Source organism: Panulirus ornatus, chromosome 8, assembly GCF_036320965.1.
Source record: "Panulirus ornatus isolate Po-2019 chromosome 8, ASM3632096v1, whole genome shotgun sequence".
Taxonomy (NCBI): domain Eukaryota; kingdom Metazoa; phylum Arthropoda; class Malacostraca; order Decapoda; family Palinuridae; genus Panulirus; species Panulirus ornatus.
In genome coordinates this window covers 44,967,685-44,986,188 of record NC_092231.1, presented here as the reverse complement: position 1 = coordinate 44,986,188, position 18,504 = coordinate 44,967,685, and the positions used below count along the sequence as shown (strand labels likewise).

General features: G+C 39.9%; 1 protein-coding gene across 2 annotated transcripts in view; it reads right to left on the bottom strand.

Moving 5' to 3' along the window:
• LOC139749926 (uncharacterized) overlaps positions 1 to 18,504 on the bottom strand; it is a 342,839-nt gene that overhangs the window by 33,989 nt on the left and 290,346 nt on the right. For both annotated transcript variants that reach the window (XM_071664343.1, XM_071664344.1), the window contains 2 exons: positions 14,821 to 14,924; positions 8,625 to 8,835 (listed from right to left, as the gene is read on the bottom strand). In XM_071664343.1, coding sequence (XP_071520444.1) covers positions 8,625 to 8,835; positions 14,821 to 14,924 — 315 coding nt within the window. The remainder of the gene's footprint in view (positions 1 to 8,624; positions 8,836 to 14,820; positions 14,925 to 18,504) is intronic.

Here is an 18,504-nt window from a genome sequence, read left to right as displayed (position 1 = left end):
ACAATCCACCTGTTCTTCACCAATTAAAGGGCCCTTAATTGTTTTAACATGATTGATCTATCTATATGCCTATCTAATTGTGCTAGAAAGTCTTTTTTTTCTACAATTCTTAGACTCACTTTTACCATCTGCCACCATCCAATCATCAAGCACATCAAATAAAATCAGAAAGATTTAGGCTTCCTTTAATACTTTCCTGATCCTTTTAATAACACTTTTATCTCTACTCTTCATCTTGCTCACATCTATACCCCAAACATTCCCAGTGTTCAAGCATTTTATTGCTCTTCTTAATTACTTCTTTGTAATGTTTTTGTCTCCCATATATCTCTCCCTTCTTACCTTCATTCCTACTGTGCCAACAGACTTTTCTCACTTTAAAGAATTTCTAAGTGTCTTACAACTTTCATTCTTGATCACAAGCATTCTCCCAGAATTATCTAATACACTTTTATTTATTTATTACATATATCTTATTTTGCTTTGTCGCTGTCTCCCGCGTTAGCGAGGTAGTGCAAGGAAACAGATGAAAGAATGGCCCAACCCACCCACATACACATGTATATACATACGCGTCCAAACACGCAAATATACATACCTATACATCTCAATGTATACATATATATACTCACACAGACATACACATATATACACATGTACATAATTAATACTGTCTGCCTTTATTCATTCCCATCGCCACCTCGCCACACATGGAATAAAAACCCCCTACCCCTGCATGTGCGCGAGGTAGCGCTAGGAAAAGACAGCAAAGGCCACATTCGTTCACATTGTCTCTAGCTGTCATGTATAATGCACCGAAACCACAGCTCCCTTTTCACATCGACCCCACAAAACTTTCCATGGTTTACCCCAGACGCTTCACATGCCCTGGTTCAATCCATTGACAGCATGTCGACCATGGTATACCCAGATGGGTAGTATTGGTAATATACCTCCCTGGTCAATGGTTGCCTACCAGCTACTACCTACCATATACTTCCAAAACATATAATCCTAAACCTGAGTAGCCAACTAACTGTGCAGTGTCCAACCTCTGTTGGCCTATCTACAGTTCACCCACTCATCTCTGCAATTTCAAAACAACATCCAAAGAAGAAGGGCTGATGGTACATACAAAAAAGTTTGATTGCCTGGAGCAATAGGGAAATAAACATTCTTTTGTCAAGAATGCGTTTTCAGTTTCACAACTGTCAGTGGTCCAATCAACAGTCTTGTAAAAAGATGGAGAGTACCACTCAAGAATAGAAAAACTCTCTTAGCAAGATGATTTCAACCACCCTTTAACTTTCCTTCCTGGCAAAAATAAAAAGGACAAAAACTCTTAATGTTGTATAAGAAACCCATGAGAAGGGTATGCAGAAAAGTATCTTCATAACTGTCTACGAAAATCTGGATTATTACAGCAAAAATATGTAAAAATATGTTCTCTATCAATATGTTGCTGAGACTACTAAATAAAGTTAAAGGGACTGATAAACCATAAGGACTTCACCTCATATCCACATACAATAGCCTGCATATTAAAACCATCTGATAACAAATGATTACATGATGCTTGCTTTTTATTATGTACTTAATTACAAAATCAAAATAGCATCAGAGAAGAAACTGTGCCTTAAAAGATCTTTCAATGGTAACCATTTACAATAAAAAATTACTTTAAGAGCATGTATTGGGACCTCTAATTCCACATTCAGAGTATGGAACAATTTTACAGGAGGTTTTTGTGAAATCTTTTTTGAAGGAATCACTAAATTGGTACCTGTGGTAGATAATGTTAAGAGAGGGGTGCAGAAGAGAGAGAACTGGTTCAATATGTATCATCACATATGCATCCCATTTTTCTATAAGATTACTTTCACTATCAAGTATTTCATAACCAACAAAATTTACCCTCAAATATCTAAACATCCAGAACTTTCAGTTTTTCAACATGCAAATTGATTTTATACTTCGATTTCCTATTCCTCTTAGAAACTAACTTCTTAATTCTATTTGCATTCACTTTCAGCAACCTCCATCTATTTATATTATCAAACTAGCCCATCATTCTATCCAAGTCTTCCTTTGACTCAGATAACATGTCATCACCTACTTTTAGGAAATGAATTAAGTTCCAATCTGTTTCTCCATCATGAACTACCCCATCACTATCATCCCACCAAGCTCTCATATCACACAATGCCCTATCCATGAAAAAATCAAATAACATTGGGGCATCACACATATATGCATTTCCACATTCAACCCACTCACTTACACATGTACTGCTTCCATGACAAAAGCTCTTAACAGCATTCAGAAGACTACTATACAAACCATATAGAGTCTAATCTTCCAGTACTTTCCTCACCATCATATCATACTGATAGCCTTTTTTTAAAACATTAATGTTTCATTAGTGGTGGGATGAAGAAGTAAGAGTATTAGTGAAAGAGAAGAGAGAGGCATTTGGACGATTTTTGCAGGGAAAAAATGCAATTGAGTGGGAGATGTATAAAAGAAAGAGACAGGAGGTCCAGAGAAAGGTGCAAGAGGAAAAAAAGGGCAAATGAGAGTTGGGGTGAGAGAGTATCATTAAATTTTAGAGAGAATAAAAAGATGTTCTGGAAGGAGGTAAATAAAGTGCGTAAGACAAGGGAACAAATGGGAACTTCAGTGAAGGGCGCAAATGGGGAGGTGATAACAAGTAGTGGTGATGTGAGAAGGAGATGGAGTGAGTATTTTGAAGGTTTGTTGAATGTGTTTGATGATAGAGTGGTAGATATAGGGTGTTTTGGTCGAGGTGGTCTGCAAAGTGAGAGGGTTAGGGAAAATTATTTGGTAAACAGAGAAGAGGTAGTGAAAGCTTTGCGGAAGATGAAAGCCGGCAAGGCAGCAGGTTTGGATGGTATTGCAGTGGAATTTATTAAAAAAGGGGGTGACTGTATTGTGGACTGGTTGGTAAGGTTATTTAATGTATGTATGACTCATGGTGAGGTGCCTGAGGATTGGCGGAATGCGTGCATAGTGCCATTGTACAAAGGCAAAGGGGATAAGAGTGAGTGCTCAAATTACAGAGGTATAAGTTTGTTGAGTATTCCTGGTAAATTATATGGGAGGGTATTGATTGAGAGGGTGAAGGCATGTACAGAGCATCAGATCGGGGAAGAGCAGTGTGGTTTCAGAAGTGGTAGAGGATGTGTGGATCAGGTGTTTGCTTTGAAGAATGTATGTGAGAAATACTTAGAAAAGCAAATGGATTTGTATGTAGCATTTATGGATCTGGAGAAGGCATATGATAGAGTTGATAGAGATGCTCTGTGGAAGGTATTAAGAATATATGGTGTGGGAGGAAAGTTGTTAGAAGCAGTGAAAAGTTTTTATCGAGGATGTAAGGCATGTGTACGTGTAGGAAAAGAGGAAAGTGATTGGTTCTCAGTGAATATAGGTTTGCGGCAGGGGTGTGTGATGTCTCCATGGTTGTTTAATTTGTTTATGGATGGGGTTGTTAGGGAGGTAAATGCAAGAGTTTTGGAAAGAGGGGCAAGTATGAAGTCTGTTGGGGATGAGAGAGCTTGGGAAGTGAGTCAGTTGTTGTTCGCTGATGATACAGCGCTGGTGGCTGATTCATGTGAGAAACTGCAGAAGCTGGTGACTGAGTTTGGTAAAGTGTGTGGAAGAAGAAAGTTAAGAGTAAATGTGAATAAGAGCAAGGTTATTAGGTACAGTAGGGTTGAGGGTCAAGTCAATTGGGAGGTGAGTTTGAATGGAGAAAAACTGGAGGAAGTGAAGTGTTTTAGATATCTGGGAGTGGATCTGGCAGCGGATGGAAACATGGAAGCGGAAGTGGATCATAGGGTGGGGGAGGGGGCGAAAATTCTGGGGGCCTTGAAGAATGTGTGGAAGTCGAGAACATTATCTCGGAAAGCAAAAATGGGTATGTTTGAAGGAATAGTGGTTCCAACAATGTTGTATGGTTGCGAGGCGTGGGCTATGGATAGAGTTGTGCGCAGGAGGATGGATGTGCTGGAAATGAGATGTTTGAGGACAATGTGTGGTGTGAGGTGGTTTGATCGAGTGAGTAACGTAAGGGTAAGAGAGATGTGTGGAAATAGAAAGAGCGTGGTTGAGAGAGCAGAAGAGGGTGTTTTGAAGTGGTTTGGGTACATGGAGAGAATGAGTGAGGAAAGATTGACCAAGAGGATATATGTGTCGGAGGTGGAGGGAACGAGGAGAAGAGGGAGACTAAATTGGAGGTGGAAAGATGGAGTGAAAAAGATTTTGTGTGATCGGGGCCTGAACATGCAGGAGGGTGAAAGGAGGGCAAGGAATAGAGTGAATTGGAGCGATGTGGTATACCGGGGTTGATGTGCTGTCAGTGGATTGAATCAAGGCATGTGAAGCGACTGGGGTAAACCATGGAAAGCTGTGTAGGTATGTATATTTGCGTGTGTGGACGTATGTATATACATGTGTGTGGGGGGGGGTTGGTCCATTTCTTTCGTCTGTTTCCTTGCGCTACCTCGCAAACGCGGGAGACAGCGACAAAGTATAATAAAAAAATAAAATAATATAATGTTTCATACACCTTCTTTTTCTCTAAAACCTTCTTATCCCCTTTTCTTACAGCAAAATCTGATCTACACACATTATTCCCTTCACAATCCACCTGTTCTTCACCAATTAAAGGGCCCTTAATTGTTTTAACATGATTGATCTATCTATATGCCTTGCTAATTGTGCTAGAAAGTCTTTTTTTTCTACAATTCTTAGACTCACTTTTACCATCCCATCCTTTTTATAGTGGAAGTACTGCCACCATCCAATCATCAAGCACATCAAATAAAATCAGAAAGATTTAGGCTTCCTTTAATACTTTCCTGATCCCTTTAATAACACTTTTATCTCTACTCTTCATCTTGCTCACATCTATACCCCAAACATTCCCAGTGTTCAAGCTCTTCTTAATTGCTCTTCTTAATTACTTCTTTGTAATGTTTTTGTCTCCCATATATCTCTCCCTTCTTACCTTCATTCCTACTGTGCCAACAGACTTTTCTCACTTTAAAGAATTTCTAAGTGTCTTACAACTTTCATTCTTGATCACAAGCATTCTCCCAGAATTATCTAATACACTTTTATTTATTTATTATATATATATCTTATTTTGCTTTGTCGCTGTCTCCCGCGTTAGCGAGGTAGTGCAAGGAAACAGACGAAAGAATGGCCCAACCCACCCACATACACATGTATATACATACGCGTCCACACACGCAAATATACATACCTATACATCTCAATGTATACATATATATACTCACACAGACATACACATATATACACATGTACATAATTAATACTGTCTGCCTTTATTCATTCCCATCGCCACACATGGAATAACAAACCCCCCCCCCCCCCCATGAGTGCGAGGTAGCGCTAGGAAAAGACAACAAAGGCCACATTTGTTCACACTCAGTCTCTAGCTGTCATGTAATAATGCACTGAAACCACAGCTCCCTTTCCAAATCCAGGCCCCACACAACTTTCCATGGTTTACCCCAGATGCTTCACATGCCCTGGTTCAATCCATTGACAGCACGTCGACCCCGTATACCACATCATTCCAATTCACTCTATTCCTTGCACGCCTTTCACCCTCCTGCATGTTCAGGCCCCGATCACTCAAAATCTTTTTCACTCCATCTTTCCACCTCCAATTTGGTCTCCCACTTCTCCTCGTTCCCTCCATCTCTGACACATATATCCTCTTGGTCAATCTTTCCTCACTCATTCTCTCCATGTGACCAAACCATTTTAAAACACCCTCTTCTGCTCTCTCAACCACACTCTTTTTATTACCACACATCTCTCTTACCCTATTATTACTTTTACTCCATGAACATACCTCTCTTCTATTTTCATTCAACTCCTGAAAAAGATAGACGATGAGTTTCACCCTTTCATCTCAAATTTTCCATTCTTATCTCTGATTTTTAATTCATATTTCTAGTTCCATGTCATCTGCAGTAAAAGATTTACCTATATCTTACGTACATGTGATCTAACAGGCTCTCTCCTAAACCTAACCCTACCTACAACTATCTACTTCATGCTAAGAAAAAATCAGCCATGCCCTCGTTAGTTCTGTCTTCCTTGTGTCTATGCTACTTATGCTAGCTAATGCATACAATCCACATTCTCTACCACTATTGTCATTCACACAGGACTCCTCACCAGCCTGTCATTCCCTCTTCCCTTTTGTTCCCCATTATTCATTCTAGACTCTGGTCATACACACTGTCCCCTCTGCATCTTCATCCTGTTTTGCAACTTCAAGTTCTCTTCTTAAACTTCTTTCCTCAAACATTAATTCAGCACAAACTCTCTTGAAACATTAATTCTGCACCAACTCTTAAAATCAAACATCATTTATAAATCATTTTTCCTTTATCAACAATGCCACAAATTTCCTTGCACAGCCATATATATTATCTCACTCTCGCCTACACAAAAGGCTTTAGACCCAGTCACTGTACCATCATTTTACACAGACTTCACACAATATGACCTAAATGGCTTCAACCAAACACAAATCCCTTCCTACACAATATTAGTGACAACAAACATCAACAAAGCATATAAAACTGTCCCTTGATTCATCCTCAAACAAAGGCTACTTGATACCATCTTTTACATTAACAGCAAGAAGTGGTTGGTCATCTTCATACCCAGCTGCTAAGTCCTGAGTCAATCACATAAGCTCTACAATAAAGATCCCCAAAGAGCAGTTCTTTCTCCAACTTAACTCAGTCTCTTCCTGAATGATCTTCCATTACCTCCTATAGACGACAGTATGAAAATTCTCATATGCTGATGACTTTACAATCACATCATAGCACCTTGACACCACATAACAACAAATATGCAACACTATATTTCATAATCAGAATAATGGCTCACCCAGAACATAATATCTGCATCTTCATAGACATCTTCACACATGCTCTTAACTCGAGACACAAATCCAACCTGCATTCTCCCATCATCCTGAATGGCTAATTTCTCCAACTGCACAGAGCAATTTCTCTGGTAATTATATACAACACACATGATATTCACTCTCCACACCAAAAAAAATAACATAAAAGCAACAAACGAATTTAATGTTCTCAGACCAGTAACTAGTACTGGAATTGGAGAAGGAAATGAGTCCTTTAGTATCCTCTACAAAACCATTCATCCACTCCACCCTTAACTACATCTCACCTGCCTGGGCATCCATCCCATCAAAAGCACTATAACAGAACTACAAGCCTCACAAAACAGAGAACTTTGAATAATCACTGGCAGCCTAGAAAAACATAAAACTCAATACATGCACAACAAATCATACATGCTACCAATATCATCATACCCAATATAACTAGCATTCAATTCCTTCCAAAAGTACTAGACCCTTCCCATCTAAATCATACCAAAACTAAATGCCATCTCCAGACAGATACAAAAAGCTTACCCTTGCCTCACACTTCAGTAGCCTACACTCACAGATCCACACACCCCCAACAAACACAATACTGACGAAGCATGTAACACACTGAAAGTGCCTGGTAAGCATTAACGAAGTGCCCTTCCAATCAGTTTTTAAAGCCAACACACCAAGTATACACCCATCTGAAACCAAACTCCCCAAACATATGAGTTCCATTTTCTCATCTATGTTCCAGACATTACCCATCTCTACAACAGTACAAACACTGATTCAACTTATCTCAAAACCTCTTCAGGCCCATAATGCAATTAACACAATGAAGACAATGAAGACTCACTGTTCAATTGCCCTCCACTATTCCCACATTAACTCAAACAAAGAGCATTACAACACTATGATCAGTGGTCTTGCTCAGCAGATGTGGCTTCCTGAGAGCTGCAGGTGTTCTGTATGACTGAAAGGTGCCCTACTTTGCATTAAATTTAGTCACTCTATTTTTGAAGTTTTCATTTTCTGTATTAAGCTAAACAATGAATATGATCTACACACATCTTAGTATCTAACAATGCAAAACATACTGTTACTGAAGAGACAATGTATCTCGGTAATTTTTGACAGATGCCATTTGGTTATGCACTCAAAAAGTATTGACAGCTGAAGAAAAGTAAAACACAAATCCCTCAAAATAATATTTCTTATGAGGGATACTGCCTGTGGCATTAAACTTTCCAAACTGCCTGTGTAATATATAGCAAACTACCTTGACTTCAATAGTATGTGTCCTACAAATGATACTCTCAATAATATTCAGCAAGCAACTATCAAACTCTGCATATTGTATGTATCTAACCACTTAGATATTGTTTGTAGCATACAGCTGGGTATGGGAGGTATGACTAACTGACTGTAAGCCTTACAAATAAAAGAAGACAGCTCTAAGTGCCTCTGAGTTAACAAAGCTTATGTTTAAGAGGCATCTAGTACCTCTATGTTTAGGATGAGGTATTTGCTCATAGTTAATGACTTTCCTGTCATATAGCATCTATGCTGCCTTTCACTGTATCATGTTGAGAGTACATAATGGTATCTATGTTTCGCTTTCATGAACAGATACCAATAAAATACCTACCTTCCACATTAAGTGTGAAGTTCTTTCTAAGGATTTCTAGTTCACTGAATGCAACCTGACAGACATATGAACCAGAGTGTGTAAGATTGGCATCAGTCACTGTGAGCTGGTACGAATTCCCAGAAACATTCAGTCTGTAGCCTTCTGCCTTAACCAAGTTGACACTGCCTTGGGTTAAGAGGGAAGATTCTGGGTAACGCCACCAACTGACCTGAATTAAATTGCATTGACTTTATTGTCCATTCCTTTATTCAACAACTGAAGCTCTAATCATTCTCATAATCAACATGAATAACAGATATGATACATGACTAATGAGATGGGAGATCCAGATGCCAGTAGAAGTGCCAATAAGGGGAGAAAAATTAAGAAAAATATCTTGCCTTTCTGTCAATGACCAACAGATTGCCTGCCTGTATTTGGAGAAAGGAAGGGGACACTGTGAACTCATTTAGAAATCAGTTAAAAACACTCAAAGTTTAAGTACTTTACAAGAAATTTTATTCATCTGAACTCAATATAATGTCACATTTACTCTTTCTACTCCTTTAATCCTTTTCGTGCATATTTTTTCTGGCTAACCAAAAGCAAAATACTGCCAAAAAGCAAAATACTCTTCCTCTGATTCAGTAAGCTGTGCACAAAAAACACTAAAACCATTATTTTTGTTTATGAATCTTGTGATCCCACAATGATGGTTATCATTGGGTATGTCATCTCTGCTTTCTAACAACACAAACACGTTAAAACTTATCTTTGTTCATGCTACTCCTGTATGGAGCCTGCCTCCTGTCCTATATGTGCACTGTCTACATTCCTGCCAACAATGTTTGTTTCCACTTCACTCTGCTCTTCAAATATATTTGAGAGATTTTTTTTCCTACTGTGATAAACTCATCCAGCACTCTCCCTTTTTTTCTAGGAGAATGCATATATGGACAATGGGGGCACAATGCATCCTGTGAGGTGGGGGGGATGGGGCAGTTGGGAATGCATCAGGTGCTGCAGACAGGCATCAGATAAGGTGAATCCCAAAAGAAGATGCACAGGTAGCCAAATGCTTGTGGCTATATGAACAGTTTTCTATAAATGTAGCCCATTTGTACGGTGGGAAAAGGGGGTACATTCTCTTTGTATTTATTTGCTGTTTCTTGCATTAATGAGATAGTGCCAAGAACAGACAGACAGCAGCCTAAGATTCCACATCCACTCAAGCTAGCATGTACACAATGCACCAATGTATCCACAGTGAAGCTACACAGTTTATTCTGTGGTTTTTCTCTGACCACTTTTTATGCCCAGGTTCAAACCACTGACAACATGTTGCCCCCTTGTATACCACATTGCTCCAATTTGTTCTATTCCATGCATGCATCCTCCTGTGTGTTCAGGTCCCAATAACACTAAGTCTCCTTCATTTCATATTTCATCTCATCCTCAATTCCCCCTCCTCCTTGTTCACTCCACTTCTGACACACACATCATCTCAGTCTCTAATCACTCATCCTCTCAATATGTCTAAAACGTTTTTAGTATATCCGCTTCAACTCTCTTAAACATACTTCCCCTATTACCATAAATCTCTCTTACAATGTTATTTCTTTCTTGATCAACTCTCTTCACACCAAATACTGTCCTCAAACATTTCATTTTAAACAAATCAACCCTCCTCCAAACATCTGCATTCTGAGAGCAAAATTTCTTCACATACAGCATGTTTAGAACTACCATATCATCAAAAATACCCATCCTTTCCCTCACAGACAACGAACATTCTTTACACTGCCCTAGCTAAACCAATTAACTTAACTTTTATTCACATTAATTCTCAACATACTCATTCCATATTCTCCCAAACTCAAACACAACCTTCTGCAGTTTATCACTCAAGTCTGCCTCTAAAGCTGTCATCTGCAAACAGCAATGGACACCAACTGGTCCTCCACAATCAAAAGACTTCAGATCCATCCTACTTTCCGAGACCTTCACATTCACTTCCACCCAATCATCTATAAACAGATTAATCAGCCATGGTGACATCATATATATACTTGATGCAGATCTACCTTCACCTGGAACTCCTTACCCTCCTTCTTTCCTACTTGCACACATGCCTTACTCTCTTGATAAAAACTCCTCACTGCTTTTAATAGCTTTCCTCCCACACTATTTATTCAAAGCACGTTCCACAAAGCTCTCTCAACCCTATTATATGCTTTCTCCAGATCCATAAATGCCACATTTACATCCCTCCCTTTTTCTGAGTATTTCTCATAAATTCCTCAGAGCAAATATCCATTCCATATATCCCTGAACATTCCTCAAGTCATGATGTCCCTCCAAAATTTGATACTCTGTGCATGTCACCATCCTCTCAATCACCATTCTTTCCCACACCATACCAGGTATACTCAGCAAAATTACACATCCAAAATTTGACCATTCAGTCTTGTTCCCCTCAAATTTACATAAAGGCACTATATTGGATTTTCTCCAAATCTCAGGCACTTCCCCTTGAGCAACAGACATACAATGAAAATCCTGATTAACCAATAAGCAACATTAAATAAAACACATATATGACACTATATGGGGATAGGGGAGAAAGAATACTTCCCACACATTCCTTACGTGTCGTAAAAGGTGAAAAAAGGGGACGGGAGCAGGGGGCTGGAAACCCTCCCCTCCTTGTATTTTAACTTTCTAAAAGGGGAAACAGAAGGAGTCATGCAGGGAGTGCTCATCCTCCTCGGAGGCTCAGATTGGGGTGTAAATGTGTGTGGATGTAACCAAGATGAGAAAAAAGGAGAGACTGGTAGTATGTTTGAGGAAAGGAACCTGGATGTTTTGGCTCTGAGTGAAACGAAGCTCAAGGGTAAATGGGAAGAGTGGTTTGGGAATGTCTTGGGAGTAAAGTCAGGGGTTAGTGAGAGGACAAGAGCAAGGGAAGGAGTAGCACTACTCATAAAACAGGAGTGGTGAGAGTATGTGATAGAGTGTAAGAAAGTAAACTCAAGATTGATATGGGTAAAACTGAAAGTGGATGGAGAGAGATGGGTGATTATTGGCGCATATGCACCTGGGCATGAGAAGAAAGATCATGAGAGGCAAGTGTTTTGGGAGCAGCTGAGTGAGTGTGTTAGTAGTTTTGATGCACGAGACTTGGTTATACTGATGGGTGATTTGAATGAAAAGGTGAGTAATGTGGCAGTTGAGGAAACAATTGGTGTACATGGGGTGTTCAGTGTTGTAAACAGAAATGGGGAAGAGCTTGTAGATTTATGTGCTGAAAAAGGACTGGTGATTGGGAATACCTGGTTTAAAAAGAGAGATATACATAAGTATACATATGTAAGTAGGAGAGATGGCCAGAGAGCATTATTGGATTACATGTTAATTGATAGGTGCGCGAAAGAGAGACTTTTGGATGTTAATGTGCTGATAGGTGCAACTGGAGGGATGTCTGATCATTATCTTGTGGAGGCGAAAGTGAAGATTTGTAGAGGTTTTCAGAAAAAAAGAGAGAATGTTGGGGTGAAGAAAGTGGTGAGAGTATGTGAGCTTAGGAAGGGGACTTGTGTGAGGAAGTACCAGGAGAGACTGAGTACAGAATGGAAAAAGGTGAGAACAAAGGATTTAAGGGGAGTGGGGGAAGAATGGGATGTATTTAGGGAAGCAGTGATGGCTTGCACAAAAGATGCTTGTGGCATGAGAAACGTGGGAGGTGGGCAGATTAGAAAGGGTAGTGAGTGGTGGGATGAAGAGGCAAGATTATTAGTGAAAGAGAAGAGAGAGGCATTTGGACAATTTTTGTAGGGAAATAATGCAAATGACTGGGAGATGTATAAAAGAAAGAGGCAGGAGGTCAAGAGAAAGGTGCAAGAGGTGAAAAAGAAGGCAAATGAGAGTTGGGGTGAGAGAGTATCATTAAATCTTAGGGAGAATAAAAAGATGTTTTGGAAGGAGGTAAATAAAGTGCATAAGACAAGGGAACAAATGGGAACATCAGTGAAGGGTGCTAATGGGGAGGTGATAAGTAGTGGTGATGTGAGAAGGAGATGGAGTGAGTATTTTGAAGGTTTGTTGAATGTGTTTGATGATAGAGTGGCAGATATAGGGTGTTTTGGTCAAGGTGGTGTGCAAAGTGAGAAGGTTAGGGAAAATGATTTGGTAAACAGAGAAAAGGTAGTAAAAGCTTTGTGGAAGATGAAAGCTGGCAAGGCAGTGGGTTTGGATGGTACTGCAGTGGAATTTATTAAAAAAGGTGGTGACTGTTTTGTTGACTGGTTGGTAAGGTTATTAAATGTATTTATGACTCATGGTGAGGTGCATGAGGATTGGCGGAATGCTTGCATAGTGCCATTGTACAAAGGCAAAGGGGATAAAAGTGAGTGCTCAAATTACAGAGGTATAAGTTTGTTATGTATTCCCAGGAAATTATATGGGAGGGTAATGATTGAGAGGGTGAAGGCATGTACAGAGCATCAGATTGGGGAAGAGCAGTGTGGTTTCAGAAGTGGTAGAGGATGTGTGGATCAGGTGTTTGCTTTGAGGAATGTATGTGAGAAATACTTAGAAAAGCAAATGGATTTGTATGTAGCATTTATGGATCTGGAGAAGACATATGACAGAGTTGATAGAGATGCTCTGTGGAAGGTATAAAGAATATATGGTGTGGGAGGTAAGTTGTTAGAAGCAGTGAAAAGTTTTTATCAAGGATGTAAGGCATGTGTACGTGTAGGAAGAGAGGAAAGTGATTGGTTCTCAGTGAATGTAGGTTTACGGCAGGGGTGTGTGATGCCTCCATGGTTGTTTAATTTGTTTATGGATGGGGTTGTTAGGGAGGTGAGTGCAAGAGTTTTGGAAAGAGGGGTAAGTATGCAGTCTGTTGTGGATGAGAGAGCTTGGGCGTGAGTCAGATGTTGTTCGTCGATGATACAGCGCTGGTGGCTGATTCATGTGAGAAAATGCAGAAGCTGGTGACTGAGTTTGGTAAAGTGTGTGAAAGAAGAAAGCTGAGAGTAAAGTAAATGTGAATAAGAGCAAGGTTATTAGGTACAGTAGGGTTGAGGAACAAATCAATTGGGAGGTAAGTCTGAATGGAGAAAAACTGGAGGAACTGAAGTGTTTTAGATACCTGGGAGTGGATTTGGCAGCGGATGGAGCCATGGAAGCGGAAGTGAATCACAGGGTGGGGGAGGGGGCGAAAGTTCTGGGAGCATTGAAGAATGTGTGGAAGTTGAGAACATCATCTCAGAAAGCAAAAATGTGTATGTTTGAAGGAATAGTGGTTCCAACAATGTTGTATGGTTGCGAGGCATGGGCTATAGATAGAGTTGTGCAGAGGAGGGTGGATGTGCTGGAAATGAGATGTTTGAGGACAATATGTGGTGTGAGGTGGTTTGATTGAGTAAGTATCAATAGGGTAAGAGAGATGTGTGGTAATAAAAAGAGTGTGGTTGAGAGAACATAAGAGGGTGTTTTGAAAAAATTTGGTCACCTGGAGAGAATGAGTGAGGAAAGATTGACCAAGAGGATATGTGTCAGAGGTGGAGGGAACAAGGAGAAGTGGAAAGATGGGAGTGAAAAAGATTTTGAGTGATCGGGGCCTGAACATGCAGGAGGATGAAAAACGTGCAAGGAATAGAGTGAATTGGAACGGTGTGGTATACCAGGGTCTACGTGCTGTCAATGGATTGAACCAGGGCATGTGAAGCGTCTAGAGTAAACCATGGAAAGTTCTGTGGGGCCTGGATGTGGAAAGAGAGCTGTGGTTTCGGTGCATTATACATGACAGCTAGAGACTTGAGTGTGAAGGAATGTGGCCTTTGTTGTCTTTTCCTAGCGCTACCTCGCACACATGCGGGGGGAGGGTGTTGTTATTTCATGTGTGGCGGGGTGGCGATGGGAATGAATAAAGGCAGACAGTATGAATTATGTACATGTGTATATATGTATATGTCTGTGTGTGTATATACATGTATACGTTGAGATGTATAAGTATGTATATTTGCATGTGAGGACATGTATGTATATACATGTGTATGTGGGTGGGTTGGGCCATTCTTTTGTCTGTTTCCTTGCGCTACCTCACTAACACAGGAGACAGCAACAAAGTAAAATACATAAATAAATAAATGATGGACATTTTAAAGTAAAAATTCTCAATAAGTATATCTAATATTTTGAAGCTTACCACGGCTGACGTGATATTGCCAGAGAGGCGGCATTCCATTGTTACTGAACCTTCTTTGTCTACCAGTAACCTGGTTTCTGTCTCTTCAAATTGCACTGGTGTATCTGCAACAAAGGGATAAAGAACACAGGTATGTGAATTTAGTTTCAAGGTATTAAATTGAGTATCAATATTAGAAAATCACAAATCCTTCTTCTGCTTCAATATCTTTTTTAATGACAAAGGCTCCTGTACAGAAAAGATATAATCATCAATGCAAGAACTTTATCAATTAAATGGAGGGCAAATAAAAATCAGCAATATTTGGAGGAAATAAAAAAAACTTATATTCTAAGAGGGTATGGGTCACAGTTCTGAGGGAAGACATAAGAATATAACGAATTCCAAAGCTTAGCAATAGAGGGAAAAAAACAGACATCAAAACTGTCTTTCCCTGAGTTGCCACTGGTTTCATAGCAATTATGTGATGTGGTGGCTTGCTGAATACAGCACAGCTTGGTAAATGAGACAGGCATGCAAGCCACCAGCTCTTGGGTGAAGAAATTAAATAATATCTATAGAAGAAAGATGTCAATGTGGATTGGGATGAGGGAGTCAAGAGTGGTAGTCAATGGGGAAAGACTGATATTGTGGAATACTTTAGACTCAATTACGAAGTAGGAGACCATCAAGTTGGTACAGACACCAAAGGTTATTGCAGTGCTCTATACACAATGAGATTAGAGTTCATGAAAACTGAATTTTTCTTTTTTTTTTTTTTTCAAAAGAAGGAACAAAGAAGGGGGCCAGGTGAGGGTATTCTCTCAAAGGCCCAGTCCTCTGTTCTTAATGCTACCTCGCTATAGCGGGAAATGGCGAATAGTATGAAAAAAAAAAAAGCATGCTGATCTGAATCATCAAAGTGTGAGCAAATTGGGATACTTTTTGAAGAAAAAGGTCATTCCCATAAACAACAGAACTTAGGGGAATACCACTGGTGAAAGGAAATAAATCAGAATAGAAGATAGAAATCCTATCCACCAATAAACATAAGACTCACATAGTTTAGCAAAAACAGTAACCTATATCTAAATCTGAGGTATCACTTAATTTCCTGCCCCTTGTGTCCCAAATATCTTCTATGGAGCTCATGCATGATTCAAGAAGTCAGCCACGTCCATCATGTGGGACCACATGACATAAAGGGTATTATATGGGGAATGTGAATGGCAACTAAGCAGTAAGTGAATATGTTTTGAATCAATGATGATTGTGAACGAATTATCAATTCTATCTCAGCTATTTTCTATATTCTAAACATGAAGAATGTACTGATATGGTTTGGTCACATGGAGAGGATGAGTGAGAAGATTGACAAAGAGGATATATGTGTCAGAGGTGTAGGGAACAAGAAGAAGTGGGAGACCAAATCGGAGGTGTAAGGACGGAGTGAATAAGATTTTGAGTAACTGGGGCCTAAACATGCAGGAGGGTAAAAGGTGTGTAAGGAATAGAGTGAACTGGAATGATGTGGTATACCGGGGTCAACGTGCTGTCAATGGATTGAACCAGGGGATGTGAAGTGTCTGAGGTAAACCATGCAAAGTTTTGTGGGGCCTGGATTGGAAAGGGAGCTGTGGTTTCGGTGCATTCTACATGACAGCTAGAGACTGAGTGTGAACGAATGTAGCCTTTGTTGTCTTTTCCTAGCGCTACCTCACGAGGAGGGAGGGGGTTGTCATTTCATGTGTGGCAAGGTGGCGACGGGAATGAATAAAACGCAGCAAGTATGAATTATGTACATGTCTACATATGTATATGTCTGTGTATGTATACATTGAAATGTATAGGTATATGTGCATGTGTGGACGTGTATGTATGTACATGTGTACGTGGGTGGGTTGGGCCATTCTTTCGTCTGTTTCCTTGTGCTACCTCGCTAACGTGGGAGACAGCGACAAAGTATAATGAATATAAATAAATGAAGATCATCAATTTACATATTGGGTAAGTGACTTCACAAGAAAAATCTGTAAAAAAAAAAATGCAATCCACCATAACATTTCCTGAGTACTGTACAAATTGAGAGTTTTAAACAAAATAGCACTAGCCTCTCTGGGATTACAAGCATTCATGCTCTATGAAGCAATTTCATTTGTACATCTATTTTCTCAATTAGTTTTCTGAATATATGAATTATCATTTACTAATGAGTTAGTTAAGAACTGAGTGGAGAGGACAGTTTGGAAAAAATTTATGAAAAATAAAATTTACCATATCATTCACTGAGTATATGCTGAATGTTTTGAAGAAAAAATGATGTTGAATAGGCATGACCTCCAATGCTATCAAAACTTTTCTCCTAAATATTATGGACTATGTAATTAATCATCAATCAATCCATTAATTAAGAGCTTACTGAAGAGATCTGTTGAAAAAATATATTTATATTTATTTTGCTTTGTCGCTGTCTCCCGCATTTGCGAGGTAGCGCAAGGACACAGACGAAAGAAATGGCCCAACCCACCCCCATACACATGTATATACATACACGTCCACACACGCAAATATACATACCTATACATCTCAATGTACACATATATATACACACACAGACACATACATATATACCCATGCACACAATTCACACTGTCTGCCTTTATTCATTCCCATCGCCACCTCGCCACACATGGAATACCATCCCCCTCCCCCCTCATGTGTGCAAGGTAGCACTAGGAAAAGACAACAAAGGCCCCATTTGTTCACACTCAGTCTCTAGCTGTCATGCAATAATGCCTGAAACCACAGCTCCCTTTCCACATTCAGGCCCCACACAACTTTCCATGGTTTACCCCAGACGCTTCACATGCCCTGATTCCAACCAATGACAGCACGTCAACCCCGGTATACCACATCGATCCAATTTACTCTATTCCTTGCCCGCCTTTCACCCTCCTGCATGTTCAGGCCCTGATCACTCAAAATCTTTTTCACTCCATCTTTCCACCTCCAATTTGGTCTCCCACTTCTCCTCGTTTTCCTCCACCTCCGACACATATATCCTCTTGGTCAATCTTTCCTCACTCATTCTCTCCATGTGCCCAAACCATTTCAAAACACCCTCTTCTGCTCTCTCAACCACACTCTTTTTATTTCCACACATCTCTCTTACCCTTACATTACTTACTCGACCAAACCACCTCACACCACATATTGTCCTCAAACATCTCATTTCCAGCACATCCACCCTCCTGTGCACAACTCTATCCATAGCCCACGCCTCGCAACCATACAACATTGTTGGAACCACTATTCCTTCAAATATACCCATTTTTGCTTTCTGAGATAATGTTCTCGACTTCCAAACATTCTTCAAGTCTCCCAGGATTTTCGCCCCCTCCCCCACCCTATGATTTACTTCCACTTCCATGGTTCCATCCGCTGCCAGATCCACTCCCAGATATCTAAAACACTTTACTTCCTCCAGTTTTTCTCCATTCAAACTTACCTCCCAACTGACTTGACCCTCAACCCTACTGTACCTAATAACCTTGCTCTTATTCACATTTACTCTTAACTTTCTTCTTCCACACACTTTTCCAAACTCAGTCACCAGCTTCTGCAGTTTCTCACATGAATCAGCCACCAGCGCTGTATCATCAGCGAACAACAACTGACTCACTTCCCAAGCTCTCTCATCCACAA